Source organism: Entelurus aequoreus, linkage group LG04, assembly GCF_033978785.1.
Source record: "Entelurus aequoreus isolate RoL-2023_Sb linkage group LG04, RoL_Eaeq_v1.1, whole genome shotgun sequence".
In the NCBI taxonomy this organism is placed as follows: domain Eukaryota; kingdom Metazoa; phylum Chordata; class Actinopteri; order Syngnathiformes; family Syngnathidae; genus Entelurus; species Entelurus aequoreus.
In genome coordinates this window covers 85,850,024-85,867,261 of record NC_084734.1, presented here as the reverse complement: position 1 = coordinate 85,867,261, position 17,238 = coordinate 85,850,024, and the positions used below count along the sequence as shown (strand labels likewise).

The 17,238-nt window shown below is 36.8% G+C and overlaps 1 protein-coding gene across 1 annotated transcript in view; it reads left to right on the top strand.

The window, feature by feature from the left end:
• LOC133649231 (collagen alpha-1(XXIII) chain-like) overlaps positions 1 to 11,968 on the top strand; it is a 661,501-nt gene extending 649,533 nt beyond the window's left edge. Inside the window, 12 exon segments of the mRNA XM_062046061.1 lie at positions 2,170 to 2,214; positions 2,335 to 2,379; positions 2,472 to 2,552; positions 3,418 to 3,471; positions 8,140 to 8,214; positions 8,282 to 8,308; positions 8,391 to 8,450; positions 8,534 to 8,605; positions 10,104 to 10,130; positions 10,218 to 10,271; positions 11,585 to 11,671; positions 11,858 to 11,968. Coding sequence (XP_061902045.1) covers positions 2,170 to 2,214; positions 2,335 to 2,379; positions 2,472 to 2,552; positions 3,418 to 3,471; positions 8,140 to 8,214; positions 8,282 to 8,308; positions 8,391 to 8,450; positions 8,534 to 8,605; positions 10,104 to 10,130; positions 10,218 to 10,271; positions 11,585 to 11,671; positions 11,858 to 11,968 — 738 coding nt within the window.
• The last annotated feature ends 5,270 nt before the right edge of the window (positions 11,969 to 17,238 follow it).

Below are 17,238 nucleotides of genomic sequence, written 5' to 3'. Positions count from 1 at the left end.
GAGCATGCATGCTCAAAATAAACTGCACGATTAATCCGCCTTTTTACTTGATTAATGCGATAATCTTTTGTGATTAATCGCATTAGTTAATTGTTTAACTTTGACCGCCCTAATTATTAACAATAACAATTAGGGGTGTGGGAAAAAATCGATTCGGATTCGAATCGCGATTCTCACGTTGTGCGATTCAGAATCGATTCTCTTTTTTTTTTTTTAAATCGATTTTTTATTTATTTATTTATTTATTAATTGTTCCTTTTTTTTTTTAATGTATTTTTATTTTTATTTTTTATTAATCAATCCAACAAAACAATACACAGCAATACCATAAGAATACAATCCAATTCCAAAAGCAAACCCGACCCAGCAACACTCAGAAGTGCAATAAACAGAGCAATTGAGAGGAGCCACAAACACGACACAGAACAAACCAAAAGTAGTGAAACAAAAATGAATATTATCAACAACAGTATCAATATTAGTTACAATTTCAACATAGCAGTGATTAAAAATCCCTCATTGACATTATCATTAGACATTAATAAAAAAGAACAATAGTGTCACAGTGGCTTACACTTGCATCGCATCTCATAAGCTTGACAACACACTGTGTCCAATATTTTCACAAAAATAAAATAAGTCATATTTTAGGTTCATTTAATAGTTAAAACAAATGTACATTATTGCAATCAGTTGATAAAACATTGTCCTTTACAAATATAAAAGCTTTTTACAAAAATCTACTACTCTGCCTGCATGTCAGCAGACTGGGGTAGATCCAGCTGAAATCTATGTATTGAATGAATAGAGAATCCTTTTGAATCGGGAAAATATCGTTTTTGAATTGAAAAAAATCGATTTATAATCGAATTGTGACCCTAAGAATAGATATTGAATCGAATCGTGGGACACCCAAATATTCGCAGCCCTAATAACAACGTATTGTTGTACTTTAATATGTATTCTAAATCTCTTTGTCAAATTAGATTGTGCAGGTGTACCTAAAGTTTTGGCCACTAAATATTACTTTTCTGGTTTTTATGTCGTCAATAATTGTACACTACCGTTCAAAAGTTTGGGGTCACATTAAAATGTCCTTATTTTTCAATGAAGATAACTTTAAACTAGTCTTAACTTTAAAGAAGTACACTCTATACATTGCTAATGTGGTAAATGACTATTCTAGCTGCAAATGTCTGCTTTTTGGTGCAATATCTACATAGGTGTATAGAGGCCCATTTCCAGCAACTATCACTCCAGTGTTCTAATGGTACAATGTGTTTGCTCATTGGCTCAGAAGGCTAATTGATGATTAGAAAACCCTTGTGCAATCATGTTCACACATCTGAAAACACTTTAGCTCGTTAGAGAAGCTACAAAACGGACCTTCCTTTGAGCAGATTGAGTTTCTGGAGCATCACATTTGTGGGGTCAATTAAACGCTCAAAATGGCCAGAAAAAGAGAACTTTCATCTGAAACGCGACAGTCTATTCTTGTTCTTAGAAATAAAGGCTATTCCACAAAATTGTTTGGGTGACCCCAAACTTTTGAACGGTAGAGTATATTATCAAAATTGGCTGCAAAAAAATATTGTTAGTGAGATTTGTTTTGTTTTTGTTTTGTTGTTGTTGTTTTTTTTGTTTTATTATTATTATTGTTATTATTTTTATTTTATTTTTTATTAATCATACCAACAAAATAATACACAATAATACCATACTAATACAATTGAAATTACAAAACCCAACCCGGCAACATTCAGAATAGCAATTAACAGAGCGATTGAGAGGACACACAAACATGACACAAAACAATCTAAAAGTAGTGAAACAAAAATGAATAATATCAACAACAGTATCAATATTAATAAGAATTCCAACATAGCAATGGTTAGAAATCCCTCATTGACATTACCGTCACAGCCATTTATAAAAAAGTAAATAAAAACATTTAAAAAAAGAACAATAGTGTCACAGTGGCTCACACTTGCATCACATCTCATCAGCTTGACAACACATTGTGTCCAATATTTAGTGAGTTTTGGCTCAGAACTTAATTGTTTTTGGAAGTTTGGTGTTTTTATTTTGTTTTAATTGATTTGGATTGGCTGCATCTAGTTATTTCAATGTAAATAGCACCAAAACTGTGATTTTGGCTTGTTTTGCCAGGGCCCACCAGGTCCACCAGGTCCCCAAGGTTCTCAAGGAGAAAAGGTAATGCCAATGTTATTATTATATCTTGAGGATTAAATTGGCTGTGTTTAACAAATAATTACATTAATGCTGTATTTATGCATGAAATAAAAAAGAGGCTCTTCCTTGTGTTTGCATCAGGGGGAGCTCGGTTTACCGGGGCCAGCTGGATTGGACGGCCAGAAGGTGCTTAGAAGAACGTTATGACAATACTGTACATGGGGGGGGTTTTTTTTTTTTTTGTTCACCATTCATTGGTGCTTATTTTTGTCCTCCAGGGATCTAAAGGTGACATCGGTGAAATAGGACAGCAAGGGGAAAGAGGAGAAAAGGGAGAGATGGGTCTATCTGGGCCTGCGGTAAGTTGTAAACTGACACACTAACTGGTCACTCTACCTGCACAATCTTAGAATGGTCGAGTCATTTAAAAGAAATCTGCCTGAACAAAGTAATAATGTTATGTTTAACAGGATGTTTATGGTTGACCGGTGGGGGTGGGGGGGGGGGGGTGTATTTAAAAAAAAAAAATTTTATTTTTTTATTTTTTTTTACATAAAAAAATACAATCATGTGTGCTTACGGACTGTATCCCTGCAGGCTGTATTGATCTATATTGATATAGAATGTATATATTGTGTTTTTTATGTTGATTTCATAAAAAAAAAAAAAAAAAAAAAAAAATTTTTTTTTTTTTTTTAATTTTTTTTTTCCTTAAATAAATACAATCATGTGTGCTTACGGACTGTATCCCTGCAGGCTGTATTGATCTATATTGATATATAATGTATATATTGTGTTTTTTATGTTGATTTCATAAAAAAAAAAAATAATAATAATAATATATATATATATATATTTTTTTTTTTTACATAAATAAATACAATCATGTGTGCTTACGGACTATATCTCTGCAGGCTGTATTGATCTATATTGATATAGAATGTATATATTGTGTTTTTTATGTTGATTTCATAAAAAAAAAAATAATACATTTTTTTTTTTTTTTTTTTTTTTTTTTTAATTCTTGTGCGGCCCGGTACCAATCGGTCCGCGGACCGGTACCGGGCCGCGGCCCGGTGGTTGGGGACCACTGCTCTAGCATACTTTTTTTTTTTTTTTTTTTTTTTTTTTTTACTCTAGCATACTGTTAATTGTATTCTATTGGATGTCATTGAATCAAGTATAAACAGGTGTTTTCAGTTCATCTTGCACTTTGTGACTCAGGGTATGGATGGACAGAAAGGAGAGAAGGGCGACTGCAGACTGGACGACAACCTGGTCAGTGGTATTTCCCTATTAGTCTTTGGGCATCCCAAGAGCCCAGAACATCCATTATGTTACTTGTGTGATATGATTGTTCGGTTTGAAATTTCACAGGTTTTTTTTTTTAATATTGAATTGCGTTGTTTTTTATTGCAACGTTGTTGGAATAGGATATAAAAATGAAGTAGCGTATTTTCCGGACTATAAGGCGCATCCCGAGGGCCCAAAACATCCATTATGTTACTTGTGTGATATGATTGTTCAGTTTGAAATTTCACAGGGTTTTTTAAATATTGAATTGTAGAGATGTCCGATAATGGCTTTTTTGCCGATATTCCGATATTGTCCAACTCTTAATTACCGATTCCGATATCAACCGATACCGATATATACAGTCGTGGAATTAACACATTATTATGCCTAATTTTGTTGTGATGCCCCGCTGGATGCATTAAACAATGTAACAAGGTTTTCCAAAATAAATCAACTCAAGTTATGGAAAAAAAATGCCAAAATGGCACTGCCATATTTATTATTGAAGTCACAAAGTGCATTATTTTTTTTAACATGCCTCAAAACAGCGGGGGGGTGTATATTGTAGCGTCCCGGAAGAGTTAGTACTGCAAGGGATTCTGGGTATTTGTTCTGTTGTGTTTATGTTGTGTTACGGTGCGGATGTTCTCCCCAAATGTGTTTGTCATTCTTGTTTGGTGTGGGTTCACGGTGTGGCGCATATTTGTAACAGCGTTAAAGTTGTCTATATGGTCACCCTCAGTGAGACCTGTATGGCTGTTGACTAAGTATGCATTGCATTCACTTGTGTAAGGTTTATTGGCGCTCTGTACTTCTCCCTACGTCCGTGTACACAGCGGCGTTTTAAAAAGTCATAAATGTTACTTTTTGAAACCGATACTGATAATTTCCGATATCACATATTAAAGAATTTATCGGCCGATAATATTATCGGACATCTCTATTGAAATGCATTGTTTTTTATTGCAACGTTGTTAGAATAGGATATAAAAATGAAGTACCGTATTTTCCGGACTATAAGGCGCACTTAAAATCTATTTTTTTTCCTCAAAACTCGACAGTGCGCCTCATGTACGTAATAATTCTGGTTTTGCTTACCGACCTCAAAGCTATTTTATTTGGTACATGGTCAAACATAAGAGATACGTGTAGACTCCAAAATGACTGAAGTAAACAACACCAACCTTTTATATGTTCCATTGTAAATATAGAACATTACACACGGCGCTCAAAAATCTATCAAAATGTTTTAGTACGACTTGATGGATTGTACTGTGCTTCAACATACGGGTATTATTATGGTGTGTGTATAAGGTAAGACGTTTTGTTTCGCAATATTATGCAAAAGAAACTTTTCTTACCTTCTGGTACCTGCTGATCTGTATTTGGGATCTGCATAAGTCCTGAAAAATTGCGTGTGTCCGCCTTTGTAGTCCGTGGCGACGCCATAGTCGATAAGCTTCTTCTTTGTCTCTATCTTCTTGTTATGGGACATTCATCCTCCGCTGTGTTTTACATTTTGAAAAAAATAATAATAATATGACTCCTATAATACGGTGCGCCTTATATATGAAAAAAGATGGAAAATAGACCATTCAACGGCAGTGCGCCTTATAATCCGGTGCGCCCTATGGTCCGGAAAATACGGTATACACACGTTCTCTTAAGAACATGGTGTTTGCTCCATTGACGCCCATTATAATTGCTATTTTTAACCGACTGTAATACAGGTATATTAAAAACAATTTTTTTTTTTGGTGTAATTGTGCCTCTTAACCGCTAGATGGTGCCAGAAAACCGTGAGCGTAATCGTCAGAGCTTTGATAAGCATAAATAAGTTAAAGGCCTACTGAAATGAATTTTTTTTATTTAAACGGGAATAGCAGATCCATTCTATGTGTCATACTTGATCATTTCGCGATATTGCCATATTTTTGCTGAAAGGATTTAGTATAGAACAACGACGATAAAGATCGCAACTTTTGGTATCTGATAAAAACAACCCTTGCCCCTACCGGAAGTAGCGTGACGTCACAGGAGGAAGGATTCCTCACAATTCCGCTTTGTTTACAATGGAGCGAGAGACATTCGGACCGAGAAAGCGACGATTACCCCATTAATTTGAGCGAGGATGAAAGATTTGTGGATGAGGAACGTCAGAGTGAAGGACTAGAGTGCAGTGAAAGACATATCTTTTTTCGCTCTGACCGTAACTTAGGTACAAGCTGGCTCATTGGATTCCACACTATCTCCTTTTTCTATTGTGGATCACAAATTTGTATTTTAAACCACCTCAGATACTATATCCTCTTGAAAATGAGAGTCGAGAACCCGAAATGGACATTCACACTGACTGAACATGTAAATACACGGTTAATAATTTTCAGCTTTGCGAAGCTAAAAAAATAGAAGCTAAGTTAGCTACAGAGCTAACATGATAGCAGGCTCAAATGCAGATAGAAACAAAATTTTAAAAAACCCTGACTGGAAGGATAGACAGAAGATCAACAATACTATTAAACCATGAACATGTAAATACACGGTTAATAATTTTCAGCTTTGCGAAGCTAAAAAAAATAGAAGCTAAGTTAGCTACAGAGCTAACATGATAGCAGGCTCAAATGCAGATAGAAACAAAATTTTAAAAAACCCTGACTGGAAGGATAGACAGAAGATCAACAATACTATTAAACCATGAACATGTAAATACACGGTTAATAATTTTCAGCTTTGCGAAGCTAAAAAAAATAGAAGCTAAGTTAGCTACGGAGCTAACGTGATAGCAGGCTCAAATTCAGATAGAAACAAAATTTAAAAAAAACCCTGACTGGGAGGATAGACAGAAGATCAACAATACTATTAAACCATGAACATGTAAATACACGGTTAATAATTTTCAGCTTGGCGAAGCTAAAAAAAATAGAAGCTAAGTTAGCTACGGAGCTAACGTGATAGCATCAGTCTCAAATGCAGATAGAAACTAAATATAAAAAAAACCCTGACTGGAAGGATAGACAGAAGATCAACAATACTATTAAACCATGAACATGTAAATACACGCTTAATAATTTTCAGCTTGGCGAAGCTAAAAAAATAGAAGCTAAGTTAGCTACGGAGCTAACGTGATAGCATCATTTTCAAATGCAGATAGAAACTAAATATAAAAAAACCCTGACTGGAAGGATAGACAGAAGATCAACAATACTATTAAACCATGAACATGTAAATACACAGTTAATAATTTTCAGCTTGGCGAAGCTAAAAAAAATAGAAGCTAAGTTAGCTACGGAGCTAACGTGATAGCATCAGTCTCAAATGCAGATAGAAACTAAATATAAAAAAACCCTGACTGGAAGGATAGACAGAAGATCAACAATGCTATTAAACCATGAACATGTAAATACACGGTTAATAATTTTCAGCTTGGCGAAGCTAAAAAAAATAGAAGCTAAGTTAGCTACGGAGCTAACGTGATAGCATCAGTCTCAAATGCAGATAGAAACTAAATATAAAAAAATCCCTGACTGGAAGGATAGACAGAAGATCAACAATACTATTAAACCATGAATATGTAAATACACGGTTAATAATTTTCAGCTTTGCGAAGCTAAAAAAATAGAAGCTAAGTTAGCTACAGAGCTAACGTGATAGCAGGCTCAAATGCAGATAGAAACTAAATATAAAAAAAACCCTGACTGGAAGGATAGACAGAAGATCAACAATACTATTAAACCATGAACATGTAAATACACGGTTAATAATTTTCAGCTTGGCGAAGCTAAAAAAAATAGAAGCTAAGTTAGCTACGGAGCTAACGTGATAGCATCAGTCTCAAATGCAGATAGAAACCAAATATAAAAAAACCCTGACTGGAAGGATAGACAGAAGATCAACAATACTATTAAACCATGAACATGTAAATACACGGTTAATAATTTTCAGCTTGGCGAAACTAAAAAAAATAGAAGCTAAGTTAGCTACGGAGCTAACGTGATAGCATCAGTCTCAAATGCAGATAGAAACTAAATATAAAAAAAACCCTGACTGGAAGGATAGACAGAAGATCAACAATACTATTAAACTATGAACATGTAAATACACGGTTAATAATTTTCAGCTTGGCGAAGCTAAAAAAATAGAAGCTAAGTTAGCTACGGAGCTAACGTGATAGCATCAGTCTCAAATGCAGATAGAAACCAAATATAAAAAAAACCCTGACTGGAAGGATAGACAGAAGATCAACAATACTATTAAACTATGAACATGTAAATACACGGTTAATAATTTTCAGCTTGGCGAAGCTAAAAAAATAGAAGCTAACTTAGATGTGGCGGCGGCGGCGGCGGCGGCGGCGGCGGCGGCGGCGGCGGCGGCGGCGGAAGTTTCCCGGGAAGTTTAAAATGTCACTTTATAAGTTAACCCGGCCGTATTGGCATGTGTTGCAATGTTAAGATTTCATCATTGATATATAAACTATCAGACTGCGTGGTCGCTAGTTGTGGCTTTCAGTAGGCCTTTAAACTGCCATTAAAACCGCTGAAATGCAATCACTTTCTTGTAGTTTTGAAGGTTGACCATGAAGATCAAATATGACTATTGCAATCTACTGCAGTGGACATAGCGCTTATGGCGATTGATTTCTTTGCTCAGGTTCAAATGATTTCCCAGCCAGGCCCTCCTGGCCCACCAGGCCCACCAGGAGTTTCCGGGTCACCTGGATCTATGGTGAGTACAGCTAGCGCTAGAGAAGCAATTTGGTCGTCACATACTTACGAATGCCATGTTTTTTCAGGGGCTGCATGGCATGCCTGGTCCCAAGGTAAGAACGGAAGACCGACAACATGTGATGTGGACTATAACGTGTTGTTTTTTTAGTTCAATGCTCCTCTATTGCCATTCAGGGGGAGCCAGGATTCGGCGTAAAAGGGGAGAAGGGTAACATTGGTGTTCCAGGAAGCCACGTGAGTGACACTTATTCAGTCGTGTTGTTTAGGAATCAAACATAATGCCGAATGACTCATGTGTTCTTACGCTCTGGCTGCAGGGAATGGACGGCTTTCAGGGTTCACCTGGCTCTCCGGGCCTAGTGGGTCTTCCAGGAGCGAAAGGAGAAAGAGTAAGCACTTTAACACTGAGACATTTACCCAGGGCCGCTTCCTGACATAAACACGGTTATTTGGACTCTCGCTATTATGTTAGATCCACTATGGACTAGACTCTCACAATATTACGTTAGATCCACTATGGACTGGACTCTCACAATATTACGTTAGATCCACTATGGACTGGACTCTCACACTATTATGTTAGATCCACTATGGACTGGACTCTCACAATATTACGTTAGATCCACTATGGACTGGACTCTCACAATATTATGTTAGATCCACTATGGACTGGACTCTCACAATATTATGCTAGATCCACTATGGACTGGACTCTCACACTATTATGTTAGATCCACTATGGACTGGACTCTCACACTATTATGCTAGATCCACTATGGACTGGACTCTCACAATATTATGTTAGATCCACTATGGACTGGACTCTCACATTATTATGTTAGATCCACTATGGACTGGACTCTCACATTATTATGTTAGATCCACTATGGACTGGACGGCGTGGCAAAGTTGGTAGAGTGGCTGTGCCAGCAATCGGAGGGTTGCTGGTTACTGGGGTTCAATCCCCACCTTCTACCAGCCTAGTCACGTCCGTTGTGTCCTTGAGCAAGACACGTCACCCTTGCTCCTGATGGCTGCTGGTTAGCGCCTTGCATGGCAGCTCCCTCCATCAGTGTGTGAATGTGTGTGTGAATGGGTGAATGTGGAAATACTGTCAAAGTGCTTTGAGTACCTTGAAGGTAGAAAAAGCGCTATACAAGTATAACCCATTTATCATTATTTATCATTACCTATGGTCATGAGCTTTGGGTTATGACCTAAAGGACAAGATCACGGGTGCAAGCGGCCAAAATGAGTTTCCTCCGCTGGGTGGGTCTCTCCCTTAGAGATAGGGTGAGAAGCTCTGTCATCCGGGAGGAGCTCAGAGTAAAGCCGCTGCTCCTCCACATGGAGAGGAGCCAGATGAGGTGGTTCGGGCATCTGCTCAGGATGCCACCCCAACGCCTCCCTAGGGAGGTGTTTGGGGCACGTCCGACCGACAGGAGGCCACGGGGAAGACCCAGGACACGTTGGGAAGACTATGTCTCCTGGCTGGCCTGGGAACGCCCCGGGATCCCCCGGGAGGAGCTGGACGAAGTGGCTGGGGAGAGGGAAGTCTGGGCTTCTCTGCTTAGGCTGCTGCCCCCGCGACCCGACCTCGGATAAACGGAAGAAAATGGATGGATGGATAAATATGTATGCATATATATATACATGCTTTGGAGCCCCTGCCTCGAAAGAAAATGTTTGCCTTGGTGCCCTTTCAACTAGCCTTGGTGCCCTAAAATATGAGCCCTCCTTTAAGGCAACACTTGCCTTGATCATAAAAAGTTCAAATTTGTGGCCTGTGTAGAGCCATAAAAAGTGTTGAACCGACACTGCATTTACAGCATTTCTTCCATGTTGTCCGTGTGACCCCATAGTGAGACATGTCCTATGTGTTTACAGGGCAGGCAGGGGGAGCCTGGACTTGATGTGAGTATCTCAACTAATTGGCTACTTGAATATTTCCTATCTTATATCGAAAGTAGCTTCTGACCTCATCATCTCTGTTATTGCCAGGGTTTGCCGGGCTTTACGGGAGAGAAAGGAAACAGAGGCGACCGAGGGGACAAGGTTGGTACAAAACGTTCACAAATGTCAGCGATATTGTTATTGACAAGCGTTTTTAGGTACACCGGCATCCAATACAAGAGCAGCATCGCAGATTTAGGTCTTCAAAATTGTATGCAATTTGTTATTCTTCTCTGAGGAAGTAAACACACAGGAGTCACCAACCTTTTTGAAAGCAAGAGCTACTTCTTGGGTAGTGATTAATGCGAAGGGCTACCAGTTTGATACACACTTAAATAAATTGCCAGAAATAGCCAATTTGCTCAATTTACCTTTAAGTCTGTTATTATTAATAATTAATGATATTTACACTTAATTGAACGGTTTAAAAGAGGAGAAAACACGAAAAAAAATGACAATTAAATTTTGAAACATAGTTTATCTTCAATTTCGACTCTTTAAAATTCAAAATTCAACCGAAAAAATGAAGAGAAAAACTAGCTAATTCGAATCTTTTTGAAAAAATCAAAAAAATAATTTATGGAACATCATTAGTAATTTTTCCTGATTAAGAATAATTTTAGAATTTTGATGACATGTTTTAAATAGGTTAAAATCCAATCTACACTTTGTTAGAATATATAACAAATTGGACCAAGCTAGACAAATCATTATTTCTTGTAGATTTTCCTGAACAAACATTTTAAAAGAAATTCTAAAGACTTTGAAATAAGATTTAAATTTCATTCTACAGATTTTCTAGATTTGCCAGAATAATTTTTTTGAATTTTAATCATAATAAGTTTGAAGAAATATTTCACAAATATTCTTTGTCGAAAAAACAGAAGCTAAAATTAAAATGTATTTATTATTCTTTACAATAAAAAGAATAAATTTACTTGAACATTGATTTACATTGTCAGGAAAGAAGAGGAAGGAATTTGAAAGGTAAAAAGATATATGTGTTTAAAAATCCTAAAATCATTTTTAAGGTTGTATTTTTTCTCTAAAATTGTCTTTCTGAAAGTTATAAGAAGCAAAGTAAAAAAATAAATGAATTTATTTAAACAAGTTAAGACCAAGTCTTTAAATATTTTCTTGGATTTTCAAATTCTATTTGAGTTTTGTCTCTCTTAGAATTAAAAATGTCGATCAAAGCGAGACCAGCTTGCTAGTACATAAATAAAATTTAAAAAATAGAGGCAGCTCACTGGTAAGTGCTGCTATTTGAGCTATTTTTAGAACAGGCCAGCGGGCTACTCATCTGGTCCTTACGGGCTACCTGGTGCCCGCGGGCACCGTGTTGGTGACCCCTGCTGTAGAACCTGTCAGATGAGAATGTTGGATCATATGTGAGTGTGTGTTGTGCCATTCAGGGTGACAGGGGAACTGTCGGAAAGAGAGGACTGAAGGGTCAGAAGGGAGAACAGGGTCCTCCAGGTCTAGACCAACCCTGTCCTGTGGTATGTGACCCCACACACACACACACACACACACACACACACACACACACACACACACACACACACACACACACAATGCATCACTGACCACAACTTCTTAATAAGTGCTGCATCTCTTTTCCAATTTCCCATCTCTTCCATTTCCTTCCTCCAAGTTGTGCGTGTCTAACTGACTCTTGCTGACAGGCTTGTGATGACAAGAAAGATGTGTCTGGTGTGGAAGGAGCACTTTCTTCTCCTCCACCTCCTCCTCTTCCTCCTTCCGCCCCTGTGGCCCTGTGTCCTGTGGTACAGTAACTCTGCTCTCTTCCTGCTCTCTTTATTCGTATTAGCGCAGGTGTGTCCAAACCTTTTCCGCATATCGAGAAAGGAAAGTATGCCGGGGGGGGGGGGGGGGGGGGGGCACTTTGATACGTTGTGTACATTACAGATGCTAAAACCACTTCACTGTACTTCTCAGACTTTTTTCCACCAAATACCACCTCAGAAAACACTTGGATCTCCAAGTAACCCTGTAATGACAAACATTAAGATACAGTAGCCTAGTAGGCATAAGTATTCATTGAAAACAAAGCAATATTTTGACAGGTACACTACCGTTCAAAAGTTTGGGGTCACCCAAACAATTTTGTGGAATAGCCTTCATTTCTAAGAACAAGAATAGACTGTCGAGTTTCAGATGAAAGTTCTCCTTTTCTGGCCATTTTGAGCGTTTAATTGGCCCCTATAAATGTGATGCTCCAGAAACTCAATCTGTTCAAAGGAAGGTCAGTTTTGTAGGTTCTGTAACGAGCTAAACTGTTTTCAGATGTGTGAACATGATTACACAAGGGTTTTCTAATCATCAATTAGCCTTCTGAGCCAATGAGCAAACACATTGTACCATTAGAACACTGGAGTGATAGTTGCTGGAAATGGGCCTCTATACACCTATGTAGATATTGCACCAAAAAGCAGACATTTGCAGCTAGAATAGTCATTTACCACATTAGCAATGTATAGAGTGTATTTCTTTCAAGTTAAGACTAGTTTAAAGTTATTTTCATTGAAAAGTACAGTGCTTTTCCTTCAAAAATAAGGACATTTCAATGTGACCCCAAACTTTTGAACGGTAGTGTATGTTTAATATTCTTATTTGAGCTATTTTAACTCTTTATTTTAACTTTTTAATTTTTTCAACCCAACTTTTGCGTTGAATTATTTACCCAAAAGTGGAGTTATGCGAACGCAATGTTGGTTGATTCATAACCCAACTATTGGGTGTAATTTAGAGGTGTCCGATAATATCGGCCTGCCGATATTATCGGCCGATATATGCGTTAAAATGTAATATCGGAAATTATCGGTATCGTTTTTTTTATTATCGTATCGGATTTTACTTTTTTGTATTTTTTTGTTTTGTTTTTTTAATTAAATCAACATAAAAAACACAAGATACACTTACAATTTGTGCACCAACCCAAAAAAACTCCCTCCCCCATTTACACTCATTCACACAAAAGGGTTGTTTCTTTCTGTTATTAATATTCTGGTTCCTACATTATATATCAATATATATCAATACAGTCTGCAAGGGATACAGTCCGTAAGCACACATGATTGTGCGTGCTGCTGCTCCACTAATAGTACTAACCTTTAACAGTTAATTTTACTAATTTTCATTCATTACTAGTTTCTATGTAACTGTTTTATATTGTTGTACTTTCTTTTTATTCAAGCAAATCTTTTTAATTTATTTATCTTATTTTACTAATTTTTTTAAAAAGTACCTTATCTTCACCATACCTGGTTGTCCAAATTAGGCATAATAATGTGTTAATTCCACGACTGTATATATCGGTTGATATCGGTATCGGTTGATATCGGTATCGGTAATTAAAGAGTTGGACAATATCGGAATATCGGATATCGGCAAAAAGCCATTATCGGACATCCCTAGTGTAATTTATTTAACACAAAAGCTGAGTTATGCTCACTACAATGTTGGGTTATTCCCAACCCAAATATTGGGTTGCGCAATATAGCGCTCATTGACCCAATAGTTGGTTAAAAATTAGAGATGTTCTAGCGGAAAATGTTCCAAGCCGATAAATGCTTTAAAATGTAATATCGGAAATTATCGGTATCGGTTTCAAAAAGTAAAATGTATGATTTTTTTAAACGCCGCTGTACGGAGTGGTACACGGAAGTAGGGAGAAGTACAGAGCGCCAATAAACCTTAAAGGCACTGCTTTTGCGTACATAATATCTACGGCTTTTCACACACACAAGTGAATGCAAGCCATACTTGGTCAACAGCCATACAGGTCACACTGAGGGTGGCCGTATAAACAACTTTAACACTGTTAAAAATATGCGCCAAACAAGCATGACAAACACATTTCGGGAGAACATCCGCACCGTAACACAACATAAACACAACAGAACAAATACCCGGAACCCCTTGCAGCACTAACTCTTCCGGGACGCTACAATATACACCCCCCAAAGCTGCTGTTTTTAGGCATGTTAAAAAAAATAATGCACTTTGTGACTTCAATAATAAATATGGCAGTGCCGTGTTGGCATTTTTTTCCATAACTCGAGTTGATTTGTTTTGGGAAACCTTGTTACACTGTTTAATGCATCCAGCGGGGCATCACGACAAAATTAGGCATAATAATGTGTTAATTCCACGACTGTATATATCGGTATCGGTTGATATCGGAATCGGTAATTAAGAGTTGGACATAATCGGAATATCGGATATCGGCAAAAAAAGCCATTATCGGACATCTCTATTAAAAATTATACATTTTACTGCTGGTTTGTCCTACTTCTTCCCAACTACTGATCAAAATTAATTTTATTCCATTAAAATATACTCAAAAGCAAGATATGAGTGGCATTTTTTTACAGTAATTCTTTCTTTCTTTCTTTCTTTCATGTTTATTTTGAATATGTAGACAAAACAAAAACAAACAAATTTTGCAAGAAACAACAAAAAAGCCATTCAAGAATGAATAACAAAAACAATAATAATAATAATAATAATAATAGTAATAATAAAAAGCAAAAAGAAACAAGAAATGAAAATAAACATTAATGGAAACATATCCGAAAAGGAGTGAGAAGAAGTAAAACCTTCCCTCTTATTACTTACTGTATGTTTAATAATAATAATAATAATAATAGTATATAAAAATGTTATGTTATATAAATACATATACATATATACGTATGTACATGTATATATATATATATATATATATATATATATATATATATATATATATATATATATATATATATATATATATATATATATATATCTACAACATACATTTAACAAGTAACTATGAATGTGACACAACAGCGTGTATACATAGTATACATATACATACACATACAAACCTACTGACTCTTAGTGCTTTTCACTATATCCTGTGAACAATATATTTTTGTACATTCTTTTAAAAACATTGATGCTTGGACTTTGCTTATGTACTTCGCTCAGATTGTTCCAGCCATGTATGGTCATAGTAGTCCTATACAGCATGCTCAAATATGTTCTTACATAAGATTGTAAACAATGTCAATGAGATTAATCCATAATAAAATTCCCTTCAAGAAAAAAGTAACTTTTTGATAAAAAAAATTTTTAAAAAGCCTTTAACCCAAAAATGCGTTACTCATTGAAAAACAACCCAAAAATGGTTCCTAATTTTGAAATCCCATAAATGTAATTAAAATAATACCCTTATAACCCAAAAAATGGATTGCTCTTCTTAAAAATAACTCCGAAATTCAACCCAACCCTCGCAACTCATAAATTGGGTTATCAGAATAAACCAGCCTTTTTTTTTAGTGTGTATATTGTATTGTGGCTCGTTAATGACCATTTCTCTGCTTTGTCACTGTGCAGGGACACGATGGGCTGCCAATACCAGGCTGCTGGCACAAGGTGAGAAGCCCGGATCCGGTTCATTAATACAACCTTGATGCTTTATGTACGACTCAAAGAGATTGGAACATGTGTGCTGATTTGATACGGAGACATGTTTACAGTGTGTGAGCTTGCACTTCTAACATTTGCATATTTGAGTTTAATGCAGCGGGTGTCCAAACGTTTTATACAAACAAAAACATCTCAGGGATCGCAGCTTTAACTTTGATTTCTTCAATCTGTTAGGTCATACTCTATTATCCATTATACATTCAAAACAAATATATCTAAAAACAAACTACCTCTCAGCATTCTTTAATAGGTGATAAGACGAATACCGTATCGATCAGAATATATGACCTCTGGGGTGAAAAAGTTTAAAGTAAGAGCTTATCTTCCTGTCACTCACACAGACAGGGATTGGTATGGAATGTGGTACTTTCATAGGTACCTGACAAAGCTTGTCCATATTTTGATACCTTTGTTGCATCTGACCTGGCCCATGTTGCAACCGGCTTAAACACTTTGTTGGGAAACAAGCTGCCAAGCCCTTAGAGCCGGACTGCCTCTACGTAACGTTACAGTTTTCCATGCCAACAAAGCAAGATAAAGGCGCTGATAAGTACAGTAAGGCTCCACTGTTCAAAATAAGATAGCTCACTGCTAATTTACATGGGATTTCCAATAGACATGCTATCGATTAGCATTAGCGATTTTACACGGCAGTTTCAACAATTCCAAATTTCATCAAAGATGCACATTACAATCAAACAGGTTGCAATAATGCAATATGCAAATGTAATAAATACTATAGTTACAGTTTACAGTTGTAGGACTTAGCAAAACCTTGAGACCTCATGGCAAAGACTACTTCCTACAGTATTCCTAGTGCATAGACAACTCTGGTGTCTATGCACTACTGCCATCTAACATCTTGGAATGGCTACTGCATGCAAAGTCTACTGTAAGATAAAGTGCAGACGCTTGCAAATGAGACACAGAAGTGTAAGAAAACAAGGCAACAACTGGACAGCACAGCTCAGTGTTAAAATGTTCAATGTTTTTTTAGAACATTTATCGGCACATTTGAACACACAGTAGCAATATCGGTTCCCAGGTACCCGGAAGTGGTACCGTATGGATGTAAATGTGAACGGTACTCACTACTACAACAGTTGGGACGCTACTTTTAATATAATAACAGTCAATGAAGGAAAGTTGTCTAACCTTTCACCTGTTTACCACTTGAGACATCTTCGTTCAGGGGTGTCAAACTTGTTCTCATTGAGGGCCACATCGCAGTAATGGCTGCCTTCAGAGGGCCGCAAATTCAAATGGATCTGATTTTTTAGAAATACATATCATTTGACATTATACCATTGCCTATGCACTCGATTATTACATTTTTTTTCATGTACAAACTAATGTTATCTTTGCTAACATATTTTTGTAATACACTATATAACAATATAATATGTGGCATGATTAGATAACAACGTTTAGAACAGTGGTGTCAAAGTCAAGGCCCGCGGGCCACATCCGGCCCGCAAATGAATTATGTATGGCCCCCGGGGTGATATTTGAACCGGCCCGCAGGCCACAGCCGCATGCTTTGAAGGAAGTTTGTTTTTGTCTGTGAGCC